Source organism: Carassius carassius, chromosome 15, assembly GCF_963082965.1.
Source record: "Carassius carassius chromosome 15, fCarCar2.1, whole genome shotgun sequence".
NCBI classification, from domain to species: domain Eukaryota; kingdom Metazoa; phylum Chordata; class Actinopteri; order Cypriniformes; family Cyprinidae; genus Carassius; species Carassius carassius.
Window position 1 is genome coordinate 13762623 of NC_081769.1, and position 22032 is coordinate 13784654.

At 36.5% G+C, this 22032-nt stretch overlaps 1 protein-coding gene across 3 annotated transcripts in view; it reads left to right on the top strand.

Annotated features, from left to right (window-relative positions):
- Nucleotides 1-482: 482 nt before the first annotated feature.
- The window catches only part of creb5b (cAMP responsive element binding protein 5b), an 83134-nt gene continuing 61584 nt past the window's right edge, over nt 483-22032 (top strand). For all 3 annotated transcript variants that reach the window (XM_059567483.1, XM_059567484.1, XM_059567485.1), the window contains exons 1-5: nt 483-575; nt 7905-7982; nt 11272-11365; nt 15388-15509; nt 18520-18677. In XM_059567483.1, coding sequence (XP_059423466.1) covers nt 7929-7982; nt 11272-11365; nt 15388-15509; nt 18520-18677 — 428 coding nt within the window. In that variant the 5' untranslated portion in view covers nt 483-575; nt 7905-7928. The remainder of the gene's footprint in view (nt 576-7904; nt 7983-11271; nt 11366-15387; nt 15510-18519; nt 18678-22032) is intronic.

Sequence of the window (22032 nt, forward strand, 5' to 3'; positions counted from 1 at the left end):
ATTAACAGACCTGGATAACTGAGCTGGAGTCTGGGAGCATTTCTCTTCTGTGAGAAAAAATAAAAAGTCAATCAAAATCATTTCAGCAGATTATACAGGTTAGTTGTTCATCAAATATGTAAATGAAAAGTGTAGCTATATATAATGTATTAATAAGAATAATTCAGGTGTTAGCTTCATAATAAAATCATAATAATTTACCTGAACTGTTTATTTAGTTGCTTAATTGTCACTGTACTAATTGAAACAGTTGATAATTTATTTCTAAAGATGATCATATATAGCAGTTTATGACTAACTAACTCGCTGCTGCGAACAACAATAACAACTTTAAGTCAGACAGATGTTGGTTGGTGTTGCTGTCCGGACGCCACACCCACCGGCCCTGACCCCGCCCCGCCTGCCCAGCTCGCCCCGCCCCTACGAGGGACCGCAATGATTTAGAAGTTCAGGAATCCCACGTGACGTCACCGAAGGGTGATGTAATGCTTCTCTAAATAGATCGTATTGTAATCTTTCCTCAGTCCAACGTGGTTCCTTCAGAAAGTGTGGTGCATCTTCTCCAGACTTCTGCGGTGAGTTGTTTTTCATACCGATACATCCATTGCTTCGCATGCACTTGCCGAGTCACTGAAATAGGCTACATTCTCTTGAGGCTGAAGAAGTGACAAGTTGTTAGGGATTGGCATGAACGAATTTCAAGTACTTTTACAGAGTCTGTCTGAACGCGACTATTAGAGTTGTTCACGTTTCATGCAGAAACACAATGATTATGACTTATTCGTTTCGGATCTCCGGGGATTGTTTGCATGTAACAGCTTTGCGCTTTGAATGCCCAAATTGCGCGTTAAGAGGTCGTGTCGCATTAAACAGCTAGCACCTTCTTTATTCTGATCTCAGACTTATGTTGCAAAACTTTACTCGGAGTTATTAGTGTGCACTTCAAGCTGTCAAACACGATCGCTATGTTACTACAGTTTTTACTTTGCTTGTGCGTGCATGTGTTTGTATGTGTATGTTTGTGGCAAGCCAATTTAACAATTATTCCTTTAATGAATCAAATTTTGTTACTAGTATTTATTTCTAAATGCTAGTAAATAATGTAGTCGAGATAAGTAGCCTGTATTTCATAATTTTAGTAGAAACTACTACATTTCTTATAGCCTTCTTTAGTCATTAGTAAGTATTCAAACAGTAGGCTGTTTTAACTTCTCTAATTGCATAGGCTACATTCATTATAGACTAGTGTTATAAGTCTTATAATCTATGTAGCTGTAGATATGTAGCTATTAAGACAACGTATCAGCTAATATGAGCAAAACTACAGTTTAGAAATGTTACTTTTAATAATTAAAATTAGTTCTAGTTTATCATAAATATGTACTTAGGATGAATAATTACATACAATAGTCAGTCTGGTATAGAAAGCAGGATTAGCTATTCCTTAAATAGTTATTAGTAATTTACCAATATGAACATTATAATTAGTTATTGAAAACAGTAACAGTTGGAATGTGATTCATCAACATAATATGGAATGCGTTACGGTGTGAAATTAATACTTGATACTATCTAAACCAGATCCACGTCAAACCTTGTAGCAAAAATGCAATTTGATTCCAGTAACAATGGAATAGTTAACAGAATACGAAATGAATATGAACTAGTCACTAATTAAAAAAGATACTTGTCACTATTTGATTACATTAAAAAAGAAAAACTAATACTAGTAGTTTAAAGGAATAAATGTTAAATTGGCTTGCCACAGCGAGCGCGCGCGTGTGTGTGTGTTGTGTCCCGCTCGCGCTGTGACACAAGTGTTCTGCATTGTTCCTGTGGAGCAGTCCGGGAGAATTAGCTTGTAACGTTGAATCTGTTTTGTTTCATTCATAAACATGCATAAACTGAGGAATTTAGCTTGTCTCTGAAAATTACTGCACCTGTATGTATTATCCCGTATCGTTCAAGAGATCGCGACCGTCAGAGGGGGTCCCAGTCCAGTCCGCTCTTATGATAAAAGAATGCACGCGTGTTTGAATCTTCGCACTGAATCACACGTTTTTATTTTGTAATATTGTAACAAGAAGGCAATGTATCGAAGCATGACGTCATAATGCAGGCCAGTCAGACAGTTTGATGATTAACCGTCGAGATATTGAGGGTTTAGTGGTTTGTGCTGACGAAGCAAACTCTTTTCTAAAAGCCTAAAGGCTAACAAGATTTTAATCCACTGACACGAAGTGTGTCTGGGTTCTTTTTTTACCACACAAATAAATATTTATAGGAAAGTACAGAAAAATAAATGCATAATAGACTTATTGTAAAAAGTTGCCTATATTAAGTGTTCTGTTTACTGATAAACTAGCTTCATACAGGGAGGAAAATTAAAATACGAAGTTAATTGCATCTCATTGCTTCTAACATGGAGATTTAATGAGTAGTTCACCTAAAAAAATCTGCATTATTTATTCACTTTCAAACCTGTATTAGTTTCTGTGGAACACAAAAAGAAATGTTAGGCAGAATGAAAGCTCCAGTCACTTTCATTATAAGGGAGGGAAAAAATCAATAAAAGTAAATGGTAACTGAATCTGTCAGTCCCTAGAATTCTATCTACACATTTCCTTTTGTGGTCTATGTAAGAAAGTAAGGCATATGAGATCGGCAAAACATGAGACTGAGAAAATTATTCAGTTTATAGCTTGATTTATTTGAACCATTTATTAGAATTATCTGTGAAATACCATATATTCACATGTGAAACAAGACGTATCTAATAAAACGGAGTGACCGGTATTGGAAAAAATGTCTATATGGCCATTATAAAGATTTTTTTTTGCTCTCTGGTTTAATTAATCCAGCTGAATAAATGAATTACACTGAGTGGGAAAATGTAATAAATATATTTTCTATAACTACATATATTTTGCTTTATATTGTATAGTGTATGCAGGTTTTCCTATGTTTGCCTTATGTGTTTAACAAAATAAAAAAGTTTGATATGTAGTGTATGCAAAAATGTGTTTAATAAAATAAGTTTAACATTTTGCATGCAAATCATCATATTGATGCATGCTGACAAAGCAGTGAAAACCTTTTTTATTTTAAAGTTGATCACAAATAAGTTGTCAAAGAAGCTGTTTTCATCTTGCCGTCACTTTGGTTCCCTGAACAATATCAACGTTCTGATACATTCATATTTCAAATGTTTGTACCTCTGATACAATAGTCGGCCTGAAGTTCTCTAGGTCTCTGTAAGTTTATGTTTGTGAAGATGTGATGGCTGACAGTGATTGAAGGTTACCTTTGTGAGGCCCCTTCATCTGTTCACTATGAGAGGTTTATGGCATCCTTTGCATTGTCTATATGTTTCTTATTCCTTCCCCCGGGCCCTGTGCTGATCCTACCTTGAACCTTTGCTGCCGAAGGCCTGCAGAGGACGGGGGGAGGTTGGATTTGAATTGCAGTGCATGTTTGTGCTTGCTGTAACCTTCACCACCCTCCTCCTCCCCTCGGCCTGTGCATCATACTGTTTGAATTCAAATGTGTACCAGAGGAGAAAGTTCCTCTCTGGTTCCCTGTGAAACTGTACTCCGGTCCCCAATCCTCCTCGGCTGCCACATCGGGCCATTCTAAATTGGAAGTGTAACGAAATTTCCTGTGTTAAATGAAAACACTGGTGAAATAAAAGCCAAGCAGTGTATGACCACCGGTGAGCAAACATCTCACACCTGGCCTCCTGTCACATGGGGATATTGAGCAGTTTAGGGGAGCTAAAAGACTTGCTTGAGGGTGGAAATGATACGGTAATATTTTTCATGAAAATGAATGAGGTGCATAATCGTATGTTTAAATTAACAGATTTGATGACAGTCTTTGTAGTACAGATTCCACATGTTGGAGAACTTACATAGTGTGAATGTGAAATATTGCTGCAGGGGCCGGATTGTGTTGCACTGTTGGTTTTGCTTTTGGAATCTGGCCAGATGTGATATCAAAAGACGGCATATCTTTAGGTCTGTTTGAAAATGCAGGGACACAGAAATTACAATACATTTAAAAATCTGGACTGAAACGAAGAGACGTTTGTTAAGTTAAAGGCTAGATAGGGACACAGCAACACGTTCCTCTCTAGGGTGTTAAAGTCAACATGAAATCAAAACTGACTGTATTTACTTTTTTAAAACACATTTTTGCTATCATTTTGAATGATTCATCGGTGAACAAGATTCCACAGAAAAAAGGTTTGGTCTTGGTAATCCTTCATCAAAATATAATGACTTACTCCACCTTCTGAAACATCATCTGTTGTTTGAAGAGTTTTAAATAGAAACACCACATCTGATCAATTCCTGGATAAAGTTAAGTCCCGTCCTACATTTCCATCTTGTCGAATATCCTATTTAACTCAGAAATATGTTAAGTTTCGGAAGTAAAATGTTCACTTTAATTTGCTTAAAGGAATAGTTCACCCAAAAATTAACTTTCTGTCATTCTCATTAACTCACCCTCATTTTATTCCAAACCCGTATTCACTTTCATGGACCATACAAATATTCTGGGAAAATCTTGGTTACCAAGATTCTTCAAAATATCTTATTTTGTGTTCTGTAAGATTATGTAATGATACAGGTTTGCAACAACGTGGGATGAATAAATGCTGACAGCATTTTCATTGTAGGTGAACTGTCTCTTTAATTTACCAAAAATGAGTGCTGGAAAAACTGGACAATCTCATCCAGTGGCAGAGGAGTTAAATACTGAACAGCATGATCTGGGACAGAGAAAGAATTGAGAGCGGAATATTACAGATACCGTGAAGACTTGTGGATGGAGACACACCTTTCTGAGAGCTGATGAGTGACAGAGAGAGAGAGAGAGAGAGAGAGAGAAAGAAAACAGAAAAAAACGAGTGTTAGTGACTTGTCATTTAGCAGACGTGTTCTTGATGTCAGTTCGGTTACAGAAACACCCTATCCAGACCATGTGTCCCCAAGGACAGCGTGTCAGAAGCCGCCTGGAGGGGCTCTGTCCCAAGGCCGGACTGTAAGGAAAAAGATGTCTGGTTAACATAACGGCAAATTAGCATTTTTTGACTGCATGGAAGGAAACAGTTGGCTACACCAATTGGACAGGGGAAAAAATGCACATGAAAATCATGTATGAAAGCGTTCACACACTGGGGCTCATGCATTTTCAGGCCTGAAGCATTTGAATTCATACTCTTCATGTTTTCATCTTTCAAAGTTTCGAACATGTTTATTTTCCACGCAGTTGGAAAGTGTTTGTTAGCTGTCTAAGCAGTGTGTCAATACTTCACTCAGTCATTAATCTGTGTTTTGCTGCTGTATATGAAGGGGACTTCTGGCTGTCATGGACTATTACAGCTGTGTCTCATTAGGCTGTTTTATCCCATAATAATGTTACTCTTTTGCCCAAAACTTACATAAGGGGGCTGTAAAATTCCCAAAACAGGTGTTAGAAACTTTGGTAAAGTTTATGATCAACTGTGATGCACGGCATACAGCTAAATTCTACAACAGTGTTTTCACTGTTGCGATAAAATAATCAAATGCATTCTTATAATCAGTTCGTATCCACAGAGCACTGCAGAAAGTTTTTTACTGGAATCTTTTGGTAAATTTGACAATGTTTTAGCTACCAAAAATGGTTTAATGTAGTTCCAGTTTCAGGGCAAATAACTTTTAAAAGTAATAATGCGTTACTCTATAAAAACTTAACTAGTTGCGTTAGTTACTTAAAGTAATATGTAACCTTACTTTGGTGTAACATCTGGGCTGGACCTGCTTGTTTGTTTTTAATATAAAAGTTATATTTTTGGCAAATGTAAATTAATTCTTTTAAATGCTTTTTCCACCAAATTTAAATTAATAAGCCTCATGCTAAAGGAAATGTAAATTCACATCTGTAAATTAGCGTCATAAAGAAAAAGGCGCAGGGCAAGGCAACATTTTTTTACACAAATGTTATTTATATAAACAGTTTTCTTATTACTATGGTTGAATTAGATCAAAGGTCAGCAGCAAAGACATTAGTTAATAAAATGGGATTAAATACATAAAATATATTTGTGTTAACATTTAAGTATTGCAGATTTGCATCATATTCTGAGTTTATTTATTTATATTCATTTTGAAGGATACTGAATCTGTGTTTGTGCAAGTGAGATGAATAAATGCATGTTCACATTTAGTACAGACCTACTGTAACCAAGTTTACACAGCACACTCAATGCACCATTTCTCTAAACTTGGGAACAAGAGAGCTGTCAGTCAATAAATGAGAAAATTGCTTGTTTGAAAAAGTAACTAATGTGTTACTTTAGTAACTTGAAAAAAATTATCTGATCATGTTACTTGTAATGCGTTACCCCCAACACTGTCCAGCTGACACATTTTGCCCTATTCAAATCAAACACAGAATTCCAATGACCAAGAAAAAAAGACGCCATTGAGTCAACCCTGGCCTGCTTTTTACATGCTCATAGATTTATTTTAAGAATGCAGGGGTGAGAAGAGGGACGTACAGTCAGAATCACACACCCAGGCACCCTATAGATCTTCACTAGTTGAATAAATTGAGCCACCCTTGAGACGAAGCACAAATGGTGCCTGATATATTCCACAGCATCGCACTCTGATCCCCATGGTGACAGTAGTAGAGGGCTCAGCGTGGACCCACACAAGAAAACCGATGGCAAACTACGTCCCATCAGCATCAGAGGAGCGGCCTGATTACACTCCACTGAACGGCTGGCATACCATTCCATTGTCAGTCTGTGATCCATGGCATTTAGCAGCATCATGGCACTGAGGAAGGGATTCCAGGGCTCATGGTGGGCTGTAATGGAGAGAGAGATTGGTCATTGAAATGTAATCACTGCTTATAAAAAGGACACTAGAAATAGTTCAGAGTTTTGTCATTGTATTGAAACATTTTCATCCTTTTTTCCACTCAACATTATTTGTCACACTGTCAGTTTTGCCAATGTATTGTTGAATAGGCGCAACTATATTTCACCATTAACTATTTATTTTAAAACTGAGTGGGGTCAGTTATAGTAATATATTAGGTTATTACAGTAGCATAGTTAATATGGTATAAAGTCAGGGTTGTACAACTTTTGTAATATAAAAAATTAAAATAAAATTATATATATATATATATATATATATATATATATATATACATATATATATATATATATATATATATATATATATATATTTACTAGTATATATACACATTATACATTGTAGTACATTGTAGGTCTTTTACTTTGTGCTCATGCTACATTACATTATTAAAGTTTATCATTTTTAGTTTTATTAGATTGTATTTAAGATTTCAAAACGATATGAAGCCAACATAAATACAAGGAATACATTTCTAAATGTTTAAAATATGGTTTTTATTTGTCATTGAGCCTCCTAATACGAGCTGCTAAAGTCATGGCTGGCGAGGTATAAAAAGGACAGTTTAGGTGTCAAAAGAGTTGCTAAGGACCGGCAGTTCATTGATACGCTGACCTCAGTGCCGTGTGTCTGAGTTAGCCACGGACTTGCGTGCACAACACAGAGAGGATAGGTTACATCTTACCCTGTGGTCAGTAACAGCTCCATGGTGACAAAGGAGCAGGGTGAGACTTTAGGGGTCAGTTTTTGCCTCTAGAGTTTAGACTAAACCTTTACAACTCCCAGTGCCCTCTCCAGGGCATAAGACAGAGAATCCTCTCTGAGATTCCCTCAAAGCCTCTTCGGGAACCACGGAGTTGGTTATCACTGGCACACGATACATTAGTGACATAATGTCAGCGGGTCTTTATGCTTCTGAGTCTTGGAGGCGCCTCTGATTTGAATTTCTCTCTTTTGTTTTGTGTTCAGGTATATGAGGAGCCAGTGACAGTGATGAACTCCGAGCAGGAAAGGCCGTTCGTGTGCAGCGCCCCGGGCTGCTCTCAGGTGAGTCTGATAAGACAATAGTGAAGATGAACGCTCCTGTAACTCGAGAAAGCTCTTTCTCAACGTGAAACTGCACCACAGACAACAACAGTGAAATGTATCTCATTGAGGCAAATGTAATCCCCTGGGTTTTGATATAAGATTCCTGGATTGGTGTTTCTTTGAATGAGGTGGAAACCTCATAGATATGTTAAACAATCTCTCTTAATGCATATTTTCTTCTAGCTCAAGTTCAACAAATACTGTGGTTCTCAACAGAGTTATTATATTTAACTAAAACAAAAACTAAAACCACAAAAAAGCCTGTCACTTGAAATAAAACGAACTTCAACTTAAATAAAATATTTTTACAAATTGAAACTTATTTTATTCCAGCTAGAGGCCAAGGCAACATTTCTCAATTTCATCTTGTATGACTTGATGTAAAAAAAACTATAAATAAACCCATAAAAAAAAGCTTCATCACTTGAAATAAAATAAACTTTATAGGTACTTGCCAAGGAAACATTTTTCACATTTCACTTAGTTTAACTTAATAAAATAACAAAAATAGTGAGAGTGAAAAAAAGAGTGAAATAAAAATTAACAAAAGCTATACAGACATATTAATATATATATATATATATATATATATATATATATATATATATATACAGTGTTGGGAAGGTTACTTTGGAAATGTAATAGGTTACAGATTACAAGTTACCCTATTTAAAATGTAATAGTAGTGTAACTTTTTTAATTACTTTAATAAAGTAATGTAACTAATTACTTTTGAGTACATTTTGATTACTTTTATAAATTTCTAATGAATGTTAATTTGCAACTGTTAAACATCTTCAACCATTTTACACCATGCAGGTTTAACCTTACAGTAGTGCTCAATACCGTCAGACTTTCACCATCCTTCATCACTTGAATTAAGATGATCAAATTTGAACACATCCACCACACAATCAGACTTTACTTAGAGATTGATCTGAAGTTCAAAGCAGATTTAAAATCAAAAGAAATAGTTTATAGATACTGTTTTTGAAACCAAATCTTTGCATAACTACAGGCATCTAACTGCATCTAACAATGGTTTGGGGAAAAATAGTTAATAAAAAAATAAAAGCATATACATCAACTCAAATACGGTTATCTAATAAGCATGTGTCCTATTTTGTGTACTAAACTCCTGAAACATTGGTGTCTTTTTGAAACACTGCTGTCTCTTTGTATATGATATGATGATAGTTTCTCAAAATAAGTAAAAAATGCTCATGAAGTGACTATTCTAGAGATTAATTTCCATGAGGGGCGGACTGGGAAAAAAATAGGCTGGGAAATCTCACACTCATACACCCACAACCCATTCTGAAACATGGAAAACCCAATTTTTTTTTGGACCTGACATCAAAAAGATTTGAATCCTTAGGTTGGGGGACTTGCAACGTAATCAAGAGTTCTCTCCTAAACTGCACATTCACTTCCATTATCCATCCATCTCTCTCATGACTTTAATACTGAAGATTTTTATTTGACTTTTACCATGTTTTGTAAGTGCAATTTTGTTTATTTGGCAAATGAATTACCACTTGTATTTATTTTTACTACAAATTCCATAGTTAAACCACGGTTAGTGCCATACCATAGGCTACATTAATTTTCCTAAGGGTTGTGTTCTTGTATCCACTAGCTCCCCCTAAACCTATGATAAAATATGATGATTTGTCTGCTAACTTACTACTGTAACATTACAAAAGATAATAATGACGTCGTTTATACAGTATTTTGAGTGATTGCGAGCAATGTGCTGCTGCTGCTTGACTAAGTAAACAAAGACAAAACTACATTAGCATATTTACAGATGAAACTGACCTGCACCTGAAACCCTGAACAGAAGTGTCGCTTCTCTGCTCCAGCTGTGCGCTTACACAGTTCACTCCGGTCTCTCTCTCTCGCATTGATTACTCGGAGTCTGATCCAAACCGTTCGGCGGAGGCGCAGAGAGCGCGCGAGCCCAACCATTGCCAGTCACGACTAACCGATTCATGATTTATTAGAGATTTAATTATCGAATGGCGGATTCGGAAATAATCGCTTTAGTATATTCGGCTTGCAATTATACAATAACAATATTAAAGTAGAAGGCCAAATCGTCTGCCAGGCCACCGGGAATAGTCCCGGTTCTCCCGATGTCCAGTCAGCGCCTGATTTCCACAGAAAGGCAGAACGTGCAGGATCCATATTCAATCTTTTTGCGGCTTAATATTCACAGACATCAGTCCATATCGGGTTTTGATTCAAGTGTACTGACCTACTTTTGATTTATTCGTCCAAAATGTGGCATATTCCGTCCGCGTTATAGGCTGAATTCCATTTTTTATACTCGATTCTACGAATGTGTTTTCCGTGTCTCGGAGATTATGGGCCATATGTCTTAGTGCAATTTGGGAAAGAAATAAGCTGTATGTGGATGTGTGTAAATATTCAAATGTAATCCTCTTTGTAATCGTTACCATTTTCATAAGTAACTGTAATTTAATTACTCATTTTTTCTTAGTAACTGTAACTGATTACTGTTACATTTATTTTGTAATTAAATTACGTAACGCCGTTACATGTAACTAGTTACTCCCCAACACTGTATATATATATATATTATTTTGATTGTTGTCACTGATCTGATGTCATCGACCTCTCCTGCCTTTATAAAAGTATTTTTATTTTTATCTTCTGTGTTCTATAAATTATATATATATATATATATATATATATATATATATATATATATATATATATTCATATATATATATATATATATATATATATATATATATTCATATATATATATTCATATATATATTTCTATATTAAATTTGATTGTTTTTTTGTTTTTGTTTTTCCTTCTTTCCACATCAGAACTCACCTGTGGCCTATTTTCAGAACACAATCCACCTGTTTTGAACCACTGCACAATTAGACTAGGCCTGCCACAATTTGTTTGAGCAGGCTTGTTCATGTGGACCATTTACAGATATAATTTTCCTCTTAAACATCAATTAAGATAATGTAATTATGATAATGAGGAGGTATTTTCAATCAGAAAGGTATTATTCAGACAGACAGTTTATGCCTAAGGCTCAGTCCGGTTGTATATGGGGGTGAGTATAACATTGCTTGATAAAGTCCCTAATTGTAAGATTCTGTTTTTCAAGAAACCAATATGGAAAGAACACAAGCCTCTGCTCTTTAATGTGTTTAGTGTGATTAAATTGCAACCATTTGTTTCCATGTTCTCCAGAGATTCCCTACGGAGGATCATCTAATGATTCATCGGCACAAGCATGAGATGACCCTCAAATTCCCCTCCATCAAAAATGACAACATGCTGTCAGGTGAGACAGACCTCACACACACACACACACACACACACACACACACACACACACACACACATGCAGCTCATGTGAGAGTGTCCATTTAGCGTCTGTCTTTGATTAGGTGCATTAGGCAGAACGCATGACTTGGCAAATGCGTAGGTGTAGTTTTAAATGCAGAGCCATGTGGCTAAAATAATATTTGTGCTGTGCTCTGCCTCACTCCCCTAATCCCAGTCATCAACCCGTACCATGAGTTGCCTATCAATTAGACCACCGGCCCTCTCAGGGGACAAGGGGAAGGGGAACAGTCCAGGGAAGAAAAGAAAATAAGCCTCAACACACTATTATAAAAAAGTGGAGGGTTGCATATTTAGAGGTGCATATTCAGAGATAGTACACTAGCTAACCATAGCTGTGTACTTAGGCTTGGTTAAAAAAGGCAGCCTTTTTTGGTGTATCTGACATAAATACGTTTAATGGACTTTAAAAAAACATGAAATCCATGCAGACAAAACAAAACAAAACCAACAAAAAACAAGAGAGTGTTTTTGTTTAGTAACAAAACAAATCAGTATTTTTGTCTAGTTTACATCTACAAAACAACATAAATTTATTTGAAACATCTATCTATCTATAAATTAAAATTAAATTTATGCATTTAGCAGACGCTTTTATCCAAAGCGACTTACACTGCATTCAGGCTATCAATTTTTACCTATCGTGTTCCCGGGGAATCGAACCCCCAACCTTGCGCTTGATATCTCAATGTTCTACCAATTGAGCTACAGGAACACTATCTATCTATCTGTCGGTCTGTCTGTCTATTTTGTGTATTTATTTATTTTTTTGCCATTTGAGATGCCTACTCTTGCCCCAAAGTTTGAACCATATGTCATTCACTTTATATTGTATTACAAATAAGGAAACAATAAGAATTTTCAGACTCAAAGTAGCTTATTTATGAATATGTAAAATACAGTAATCACTTATGTTTTCTAATGTACCATAATGATCAAGATCAAAAGAAAAATATTCAGATTCCGTCCTCTCTTTCCACTGTGAAAGTGGAAGAAAGCAGAACTTGCAAAATGATACAAGTCCTATAGATTATATGTTAAAAACAAATCAGATTTCTGTGATTTTTTTTAAAGATGTGCCACTTGCTTTATTATGTAATTAATTGTATTATGAGTTACAGTTTTTCTCAGCCACTTTGGTGCATTTCTCAAATCAGAAATGAAATTCTCAAAACTACTTGTACAACCTCCTTATCATCTAGTCATTTATACACATCACAAAACCAGTTTCTCATTCTTTTGAACAAGTTGCGATTGCTTTTGTACATTCATGCAATTGATTACGCACATTTATCGGCGGTTTCCTACATTATCAGTTGCTAATATCATGTCATCTAGTTTCTAGTTCATCATATAAGTCAGTAAATGCAAAATGGTTAATCTACTTGTAATAAACTGCCAAGCACACTTTTTATTTTTATTTTTACAAATTATTATTAGACTTTTTGTAAATTTGGCATGAATTGTGCAAGTGAATCTTGACTAATGAAGAGAATGTAGATGATAAACCAATGATAAACCATTTCTCTAAAATAGCTCAAAGGTTCAGCTCATGAATCTTCAGTTGGAAAGCTTATACTGTATAGATAGAGGATAACACAAGAGTTACACAGGGTTTCCGCGGGGCATTAAAAAGCATTAAAAGTCCTTAAATGGATTTTGCAAAAATTAAGGCCTTAAAAGGCATTAAAAAGCATTACATTTGATTCCTACAGGCATTAAATATTTTATAGTTTTGAAGAGAACTTTATATCAATTTCTTTGAATATAGCCTTCATAATTGATCATTTTATTTGCTTTCGCAAAATGTACGTTAGTGTGATAAACACACGGAACCAGTTTGGTAATTGGTTTCGGCCGGAGCAAAATTGCAGTGATACGGAGGTGACGCGGGCGGCGGGCATTTTGAATTAAGGCACATGCCTTAATGAACTTATTTACACAGTAAATGACTGTGCAATTTCTATAGCTCTTGCTTACATGTATGTACTTTGAATACATTGAGTTCCAGCATTTAAAAAGTTGAGCTTATTGAAGAGCTGTTTTTGTGATGATAAAATTATAAATACAACAATTCTCTTTTTGCTAATTTTGAAATATCTCCAAATAAATTGACAATTAATTAAGCTGCCTCCTGAGCCATTTCTAATTCAGTTCTGAGTTATATAATTTCATGATTGCATCATCATCAAACTGGATGGTTGCAATTAATAATTTGCGACATGTCTATTTAAAATAAAACGATTATATCCGTATATAAAATATCCGTGGTTAGTCATGGGTCGTGTATGGCATTAAAAAGGCATCAAATTTAATTTGAAGATACCTGCAGAAACCCTGTTACAAATTCTGAAAATTGACTTATTTTCATCTTTGTGCCATATTTCTTTTTCCTTTTCTATATCACAATGGCATTGTAAAGTTTTTTTTTGTGTGTCAAACCACTAGAAAAAGTGTAACTGGGAATTCTATCCAGTCTATTTCAATCAATACAGTAATGTGTAAATTTGTACTTTTAAAATGGATATATGGCATACATAAGCATATGGCATACTGTTCAATACAGTAACTGTCATCTAAAATGTTGCCATGGTTTACATCAGAACATCTCTCCAGAGTACACTGTTATATTGACAACATGACTAAGCGATTTGACTGTCCATCCGTAAACTATGACACAAGGACTTGTCATTCTGATGGCACTGATATGTTCATTGACACAGATATTTATTTTTGAGAGATGAACTAAGGATTTTGAGCAAGAGACTGGCTTTTGCAGGTAATGCATTGTGTTTTGCTATTTGTACGAGTTGTTTTGAGAAATGCACTTACTGTTTTGCAAATCTCAAGGATGATTCAAGAAATGTACCAAAGCAACTGAGAAAAACTGTATTGATCATTATATAACCGTATGAAGCCATGAATAAAAAGAACTTGGCACATGCATTTTTTTTACTTTTTTTGGACAATCTCATTTTTCTCTTATTTGTTATCAATAATATGCAAGAGTATTTTCATCTAAATATATCTATATAATTCATGCTCCTCTATCAAGATACTGTACACATCATGGATCAGTGATCCTGAAATCAAACTGTTGACAGGATTCTACCAGTCCTGGATGTGCGGTTCAGTCTACGTAGACTGTAATATTCATCGTGGGGTTGATAAGGTACAAGATAATGAGTTACTATGTGGTTCCAGTAGTGGCTAGAAATTATCATCCCACCACAAACTCAAAAGAGGTGTGTGTGTGTGATTTTTCAATGGTGTGTGTTTGAGGGAAAGAGGCTGAGCAAACGAGAAGAAATACATGTGCACCTTTGTTAGCAAGCAAGTAACTGAAAGAAGGTCCTGCATGTAAAAGAATGCAAAGTGAGAGAGAAACCAAAAGCTGATCCCAGAAATCTGATCTGCAACTCTGACAAGGGTAAATAATGAAAAGACTGAATCACAGCCTGAGTGGAGAGAGACATGGCATGAAGCTAGAAATGCATCCTAGTGGTCCCCCCAGAAGCTTTTATTTAGCTGTTTGGGTTGGGTTCAGTTTGTAAATTGTGTGCAGAAATGCGGATTTGTCGTCAGGAAGCCAACATTCAGAATTTTGTTCATGCAGAGTTGACAATAACTGACCATAATAAATTAAATGTTAATTTTAAATTTGGGTAAAATTACCCATATTATTATCATAGCTGTACCATCCAGATTTTTTTTTTCACTTCATGCCCTCAAAAATATGAAAATGAATTTAAATTCAGAAATTAAAAATGTGCAACATATAAGTGCTTTTGTGTCACTGAATTTATAAATATGTATTTATTAATAAATAAATAGAGATTTACAAAAAATGGGACGTTTTCCTTGAGGATCAAACCTATTAGGCCTTCAATGTCATTGCAAACAGTTAAACTAACACACCCTGCTAAATTAAAAAAAAAAAATTTCCCTCAATGTTTCTAGACCAGACACCCACCCCAACGCGCTTCTTGAAGAACTGTGAGGAGGTGGGTCTCTTCAGCGAGCTGGATTGCTCCATCGAACAGGAGTTTTGCAAAGCTCAGGAGGAGGAGGACAACAAACAGGTGAGCTTATAGTGTGAGTCTCAATGCCAATGGCCGCTGTCACTATTACCCCATCCACCATAACGACGAGTCACTTAAGACTTTCAGCTTTGGACAGATCACACACACATACAGAACAGGCAGGTGGAGGTTCAGTTGCTGAAGCAGGTAAAGATACACCCAGAGATCACTAGTGGCAGCTGAGCTTCAAACTGATTGACAGCTGTGTTCATAAAGAGAGTTGTTTGTCTGGATATCAAATATCACACACTCTTTTCCAAAACTGTGTGGGCTGCCTGTTTTAAGGCATCATAGCCTTGTTTTTCATGTATGATGCTTTTCCAAAAGGTAGGCAACTACATAATGGCTGACAAGATCTCTATTCAGGTCTAAAACCAGAAACATGCTTCACATAAGTATGTGAGTATATTGACTTCAAACTAACTTAAGCAACTTTGAACTTAACTTTGAACTTAACTCTAGTCGTTGCTTATAACAAATATAGACCCTCTAAAAAGTCTTATTTCAAAGTGATGAAAAGGATGATATTTGTAAATCCTTGGTGATAGCCAAACTCTTGCGGATGTTTTCATCATGCATCGTCAAGGTCTGACAATGACGCATTCCGACACCTTCGACACTAATGACTGTTTTACCATTTGCACCACTACTGTGTCACAAGATGGCTGGGCTCAGTGACCACCATCCTACTGTCTGCCTGACAGCCACGCTGTAGATAAACTGATGGTGTCTGTTAATCTGGGGAGTTTACACTTGAGGTTTAGGGTTAGTACACCATGCCAAGTCAGCAAGCAGCAGGTTGTAGCAGGACTTGCTGCACTCAGGTGCAGACAGGTAAGGGAGATATCGCCCAAAGCCTTTTAAGAGAATTCTGCTGCGCTTGTCTTAAATATACTGAAAACAAATGTGGAAGCCAAATATCTTGTGTTTAAAGGATGTGTTTTTTTTAGGGCAGGTAGATGCTGTGTATACATTTTTGGTTGATCATGGCTGCAGTTATTTGTGTAATGATGAGCAAAAGCATTATAATTTGTGTCAGTAAAGTACATCAGATTGCAGTAGTCTGCTGTATACTATCCACTAACCGTTAAAATGTGTTCTGTACAGATTTGTGTTTAGTACAGATTTTTGTGGGTGCATCTAATGTGATTGTGGATAATTCCTTTAGTGAGCACTAGAACTACATAGATATTGCAAATAAATGGCACTGTCAGAATCACAATTTATTCTTGGCAAATCTCTCCTCTTCAAAAAAGTAATCGGTTTTAGTTGATGCAAATAAAGAAAACTACTGAAAAAAATTCAGTAGATTTCTGTGCGCTTGTTTATCTTCTAAACCATAACAGGTGCAACTTTAAATAGTGCTTTCAAGGTGTGGTCCCCAGTGAGCAACAGAGTGCATTTCTGACCAACAAACCTCATTTTTCACACATCAAATAAAGTGTGGCGTGTATCAAAGTGGCCTAAACCAAAGAGGCTGCTATATATACACTGAACAAAATTATAAACACAACACTTTTGTTTTTGCCCCTATTTTTCATGAGCTGAACTCAGAAGACTTTTTCTATATACACAAAAAGCCCATTTCTCTCAAATATTGTTCACAAATCTGTCTAAATCTGTGTTAGTGAGCACTTCCAGCAAAGTTGCTGGATATTGGCAGGAACGGGAAAACTCTGTCGTATACGACATGTCCGGTGAATATGCTGGCCATGCAAGAACTGGGATGTTTTCAGCTTCCAGGGATAATGTACAGATCCTCGCAACATGGGGCCGTGCATTATCATGCTGCAACATCAGGTGATGGTCGTGGATGAATAGCACAACAATGGGCCTCAGGATCTCATCACGATATCTCTGTACATTCAAAATGCCATCAATAAAATGCACCTGTCTTCGTTGTTCATAACATACGACTGCCCATACCATAACCCCACCGCCACCATGGGCCACTCGATCCACAACGTTGACATCAGCAAACCGCACACCCACACGACACCATACATGCTGTCTGCCATCTGCCCTGTACAGTGAAAACCGGGATTCATCAGTGAAGAGAACGCCTCTCCAAAGAGCCAGATGCCATCGAATGTGAGCATTTGCCCACTCAAGTTGGTTACAATAATGAACTGCAGTCAGGTCAAGACCCAGATGAGGACGTCGAGCATGCAGATGAGCTTCCCTGAGACTATTTCTGACAGTTTGTGCTGCTGTTGGGGGGGCTGCTCTCAGACGATCTTGGAGTTGAAAATGCTGGATGTCGAGGTCCTGGGCTGGTGTGGTTACTCGTGGTCTGCGGATGTGAGGCCGGTTGGATGTACTGCCAAATTCTCTGAAATGCCTTTGGAGACGGCTTATGGTAGAGAAATGAACATTCAATTTACGGACAACATTCCTGCAGTCAGCATGCCAATTGCACACTCCCTCTAAACCTGTGACATCTGTGGCATTGAGCTGTGTGATAAAACTGCACATTTTAGAGTGGCCTTTTATTGTGGCCAGCCTAAGGCACACCTGTGCATTAATCATGCTGTCTAATCAGCATCTTGATATGCCACACCTGTGAGGTGGATGGATTATCTCTGCAAAGGAGAAGTGCTCCCTAACACAGATTTAGAAAGATTTGTGCACAATATTTGAGAGAAATAGGTCTTTTGTGTCCATAGAAAAAGTCTTAGATCTTTGAGGTCTGCTCATGAAAAATGGGGACATAAACAAAAGTATTGCGTTGCGATCACATTTACCACAGATTAATGTATTTCCACATGCTAAATCCAGTCATTTCAATAGCACTCCACTCCTACTGCAGGTATGAAAAGCTGCATGGTTTGAGGGTAACTTCTGTTTGAGCTTCATGCATCCTTACACTAATGATAAGAGACAATGGATCTTTTTTGCAAGCAAAATTTTGCCTAATTTCACTAATATTACTGCTCCTAGTACTTTACTTTAGGGTAGATTCTTAGGGAGTTTTCTTCAGTTTATGTTTTACCTCTGTGTTTCTAAACAGAATATCAGTCTTCATGGGCAGGGGGTCTCTAACCAGCACCAGCAGGCCCACTCAAGAATGGCCAACCACGACAGCAGCATAGTGATCCAGCAGGCACTGCCTTCTCCTCAGTCCAGTTCTGTCATCACTCAAGCCCCTTCCACCAACAGACAGATTGGGTAAGTCGCCCCACTCATCATCACATGAACATTGTCACTGGTACAATGTTCAATAGAAGATGGCTAGTGTTTAATATTAGTCCAAGGTCCATGCCACTGTTTGTATTTCTCCTATCAGAATACAGCAGTTGACTTGCACAAGGTGGAGAAGTAGTGATTATGTTCTTCAAAAGACTGTGTTTGAGTCTAAATTAGAGTTTGTTTGTATGTCATGTGGACAGCAGTGTACAACAGCTGGATTCTTGGATTCGGATTGGAATGTCTCTTTCTTAAAAGAACGGTTCACCCAAAAATTAAAAATGGATTATGGACATGATTGTTAACTTGTGGATTATTTTGATGTTTTTAGCAGCTGTTTAGTCTCTTATTCTCACGGCACCCATTCACTGCAGAGGATTCATTTGTGATTAGGAGACGTATGCTTAATTTATCAAAATATGTTCCGATAAATTTTGAAACAAAATGAGACCCAAAATCAAGATGGGGGTCAACGTGAAGATATGCATTTGATGAGGTTTTGCATTTCACACATTCAGAGTTTCATATACCCACACCAACACTCTCATACACTTTTACCCACTTAAAAAAGCACATTGCTGACAACAGAAGAGACTTGCTTCTTAAAAACGTTCACTGAAAAGAGCAAATCATTATTTAACGCTATAACAATTACAGTAATCAGCCAAATGTCCTTGAAAGAGCACATTCTAACATTCCTGGGAAGATTGTAACACTCTTTGGAAGTTCCATGCTTTTCTCGTGTGTGAGTTTGTGAATCTTTCCAGTTGTCCCTGTAGTGACTCTTAAAGTTCTCTGTGTCGTGCAGCCAGCTTGGGTGTGTTCCACAGTGATGACATCAGTGGTACAGCTCTGGTGGGGATATCAGCTTTTTGGGATGACGCCCCTCTTGCGCAAACACATCCCACTGCTGACCCGTCTTTCTTTTTTCTCCAACAGCCTTATTCCCTATTTCTTGATGTCTTTCTCTCTCTGTCTCTTTGTTGCGTCAGAATGCGCCCTGTCTGCAGTATAATCACCACCTGAAACATATGATAGGCTGCAGGGAGAGGACACTATCATTTTCAGTCATGGTGGAGGTTTAGGATGAAGATTAGAGGGTCTGGTCTGCAGCTGGCTCCAAAATCACAGATTTAATGTGTAAAACAAAAGATTTTCATAATTAAACTGTCACTTAGAAAATTGATATACTGTACGGGTATCAGTCCCTAAGTGTTTGGAGAAGCTTACTGTATATATACAATCAGTAACACACTCTTAACTTCATATTTGTGTATATGTTTGATGATTTTTCTGAAGAAATACTGCATATCTTTATGCCAGTGGTAAAACAAGATAGAATGTAGATGCCCAGACTGGACAGCTTGTGAATATTGGATGGAAGGCCTGTCAGTCAAGTTGCTTGATGGTCTGACAGTGCATTTCTTCTGGGAAAGGGATGGAATTACAGTCGAAAAAAAAGAGAGAGAGACTAGTTAGTTCTTTGCTTTACTGCATTAACTAAGTTTTTGATGTTAGTAGACACTTTTTAGTAGACAAATCTGTAAAGAAGTTATGAAAAATACACAGATTTTTATGACCAAACCAAAGTTATTTATTTTAATTGGGGGGGAGGGGGGGGGGGGGGGGGGTTGTATGGTTGTATACCATCTGCACAATACTCTTTGTTAGAAGGGTTTCTGCAGGGGCAGGGGCAGGGGCAGTAATGCTGAAAGCTGCTGTGAATGCTCTGCTGTGTTTTAAATTGCAGCAGTAGAAATGGGAGGTGAATATGAATTCATGCAGAGAATATGCAATGCCCATGCTGTTTTTGTGTTGGAACGTGAGTGTGCATGTGCTAAAGCTGTAAAGAAACAGTTTATAACACTCATTATGGATGAAAATTCATGCAGCTCAGATATCATAAAGTCCTCAGCCTTTTATGGAAATTGTATATTTTATTGAGAGAAGCTGTGCTAGTCTTAAAGTAATTGGTCAATATCATATAATCTGTCAAGAACTTGTATGGGTCACATTTCAAACCAAAATCAAACAAAAGAAATACAAAATTAAATTTATGTGAAAATTGTATTATACATCCAAACCATTTTTTGAATGGAAATTTTATGTAGTTTCATGGCAATTAAGCAAATGTTTACTCCAGGTCTCATTATTTAAATTAGTTAATATTTATCATTTTAGTATTAATGTTATTTTAGTGGTATTGATGTATATGATATTTTCTGTTAATCTATTTTGAATTATATTTTTATTTTTATATTTTTGGTTAGTAATTAGTTTTTTTGCATTTGTATTTGTTTTTTAAATATTAAAATGATTTTTTTTTTGGTATTTTTATTAATTAGTTTTAGTTATTATTTTATTTTAGTTACTTAAAATTAAACTTAAAATAAAAAAGTTTTTTTTTTTATGGTTGTAGTTAACGATAATATCCTACGGGGCAGTGGTTGTGTTGTACCCCACTCTGGTTGTGTTGTATGTGTGTGTGACCTGGATATGAAGATTTATTTCATTTTAATTTTAGTCTTTTTGCCCCCTAAATCTTCATTGATGTCCACTGAAAACTGCAACTCCCTATGACTCCATAAGTGTGAGAGTGTTGTTTTGTTATGGGAACTGTGGGGGTCAGGGGTCAGCCTATGGAAGCGTGTATCAGTGTGTTTGGAAATGTCCACCTCAGCGGGAAAAAGGCTTTCAATACCCTTAACACAGACACTCCACTTCCCGCAGGAAGCCATCGAGGCCAGCTAGTGCCTCTGTCCACAAACTGTTTAATCTTCTCTTCCTGCTTCTCTGAACCGAAGAATCTTGTCATGATTGAACTAAAAAGTTTTGTAGTATTGACGTGCATGATTTAGAAATACTTTGCTGTTGTGAAATGTTAGTGTCTAAATATTACACTGTTCCTAGAAAAGAGGGGTGAATCATACATTTGTATCAGATGGCAGGCTTACAGAGTAGCCAGAATGTTACTATTTGCAATGGTGAAATGATATCAGCTATATACTGTGTGTATATATAATCTGAGAAGACTCACTATTTAGGGGCTAATTGTAGGCAGATTTGTCAGTAGCGCATACTAAGCTTGTCTGCTTTCTAAGAATATATTGTCCCTGGTTAAATTATCAGAAATAGAATGAGCAATACTGACACATGCACTTTGCACACGCAGTATTGGCTTACAGTACTGACTCACATCTTCCAGACACAACAGGTAGCCACATGAAATTATATAAAATAAAATAATATAATGAGATAAAATAAATAGAAAATAACAGTAAATTGTAAAATTTACAACTAAAAAACCAGATTTGTTTTCTGCACCCCTGTCTACAAA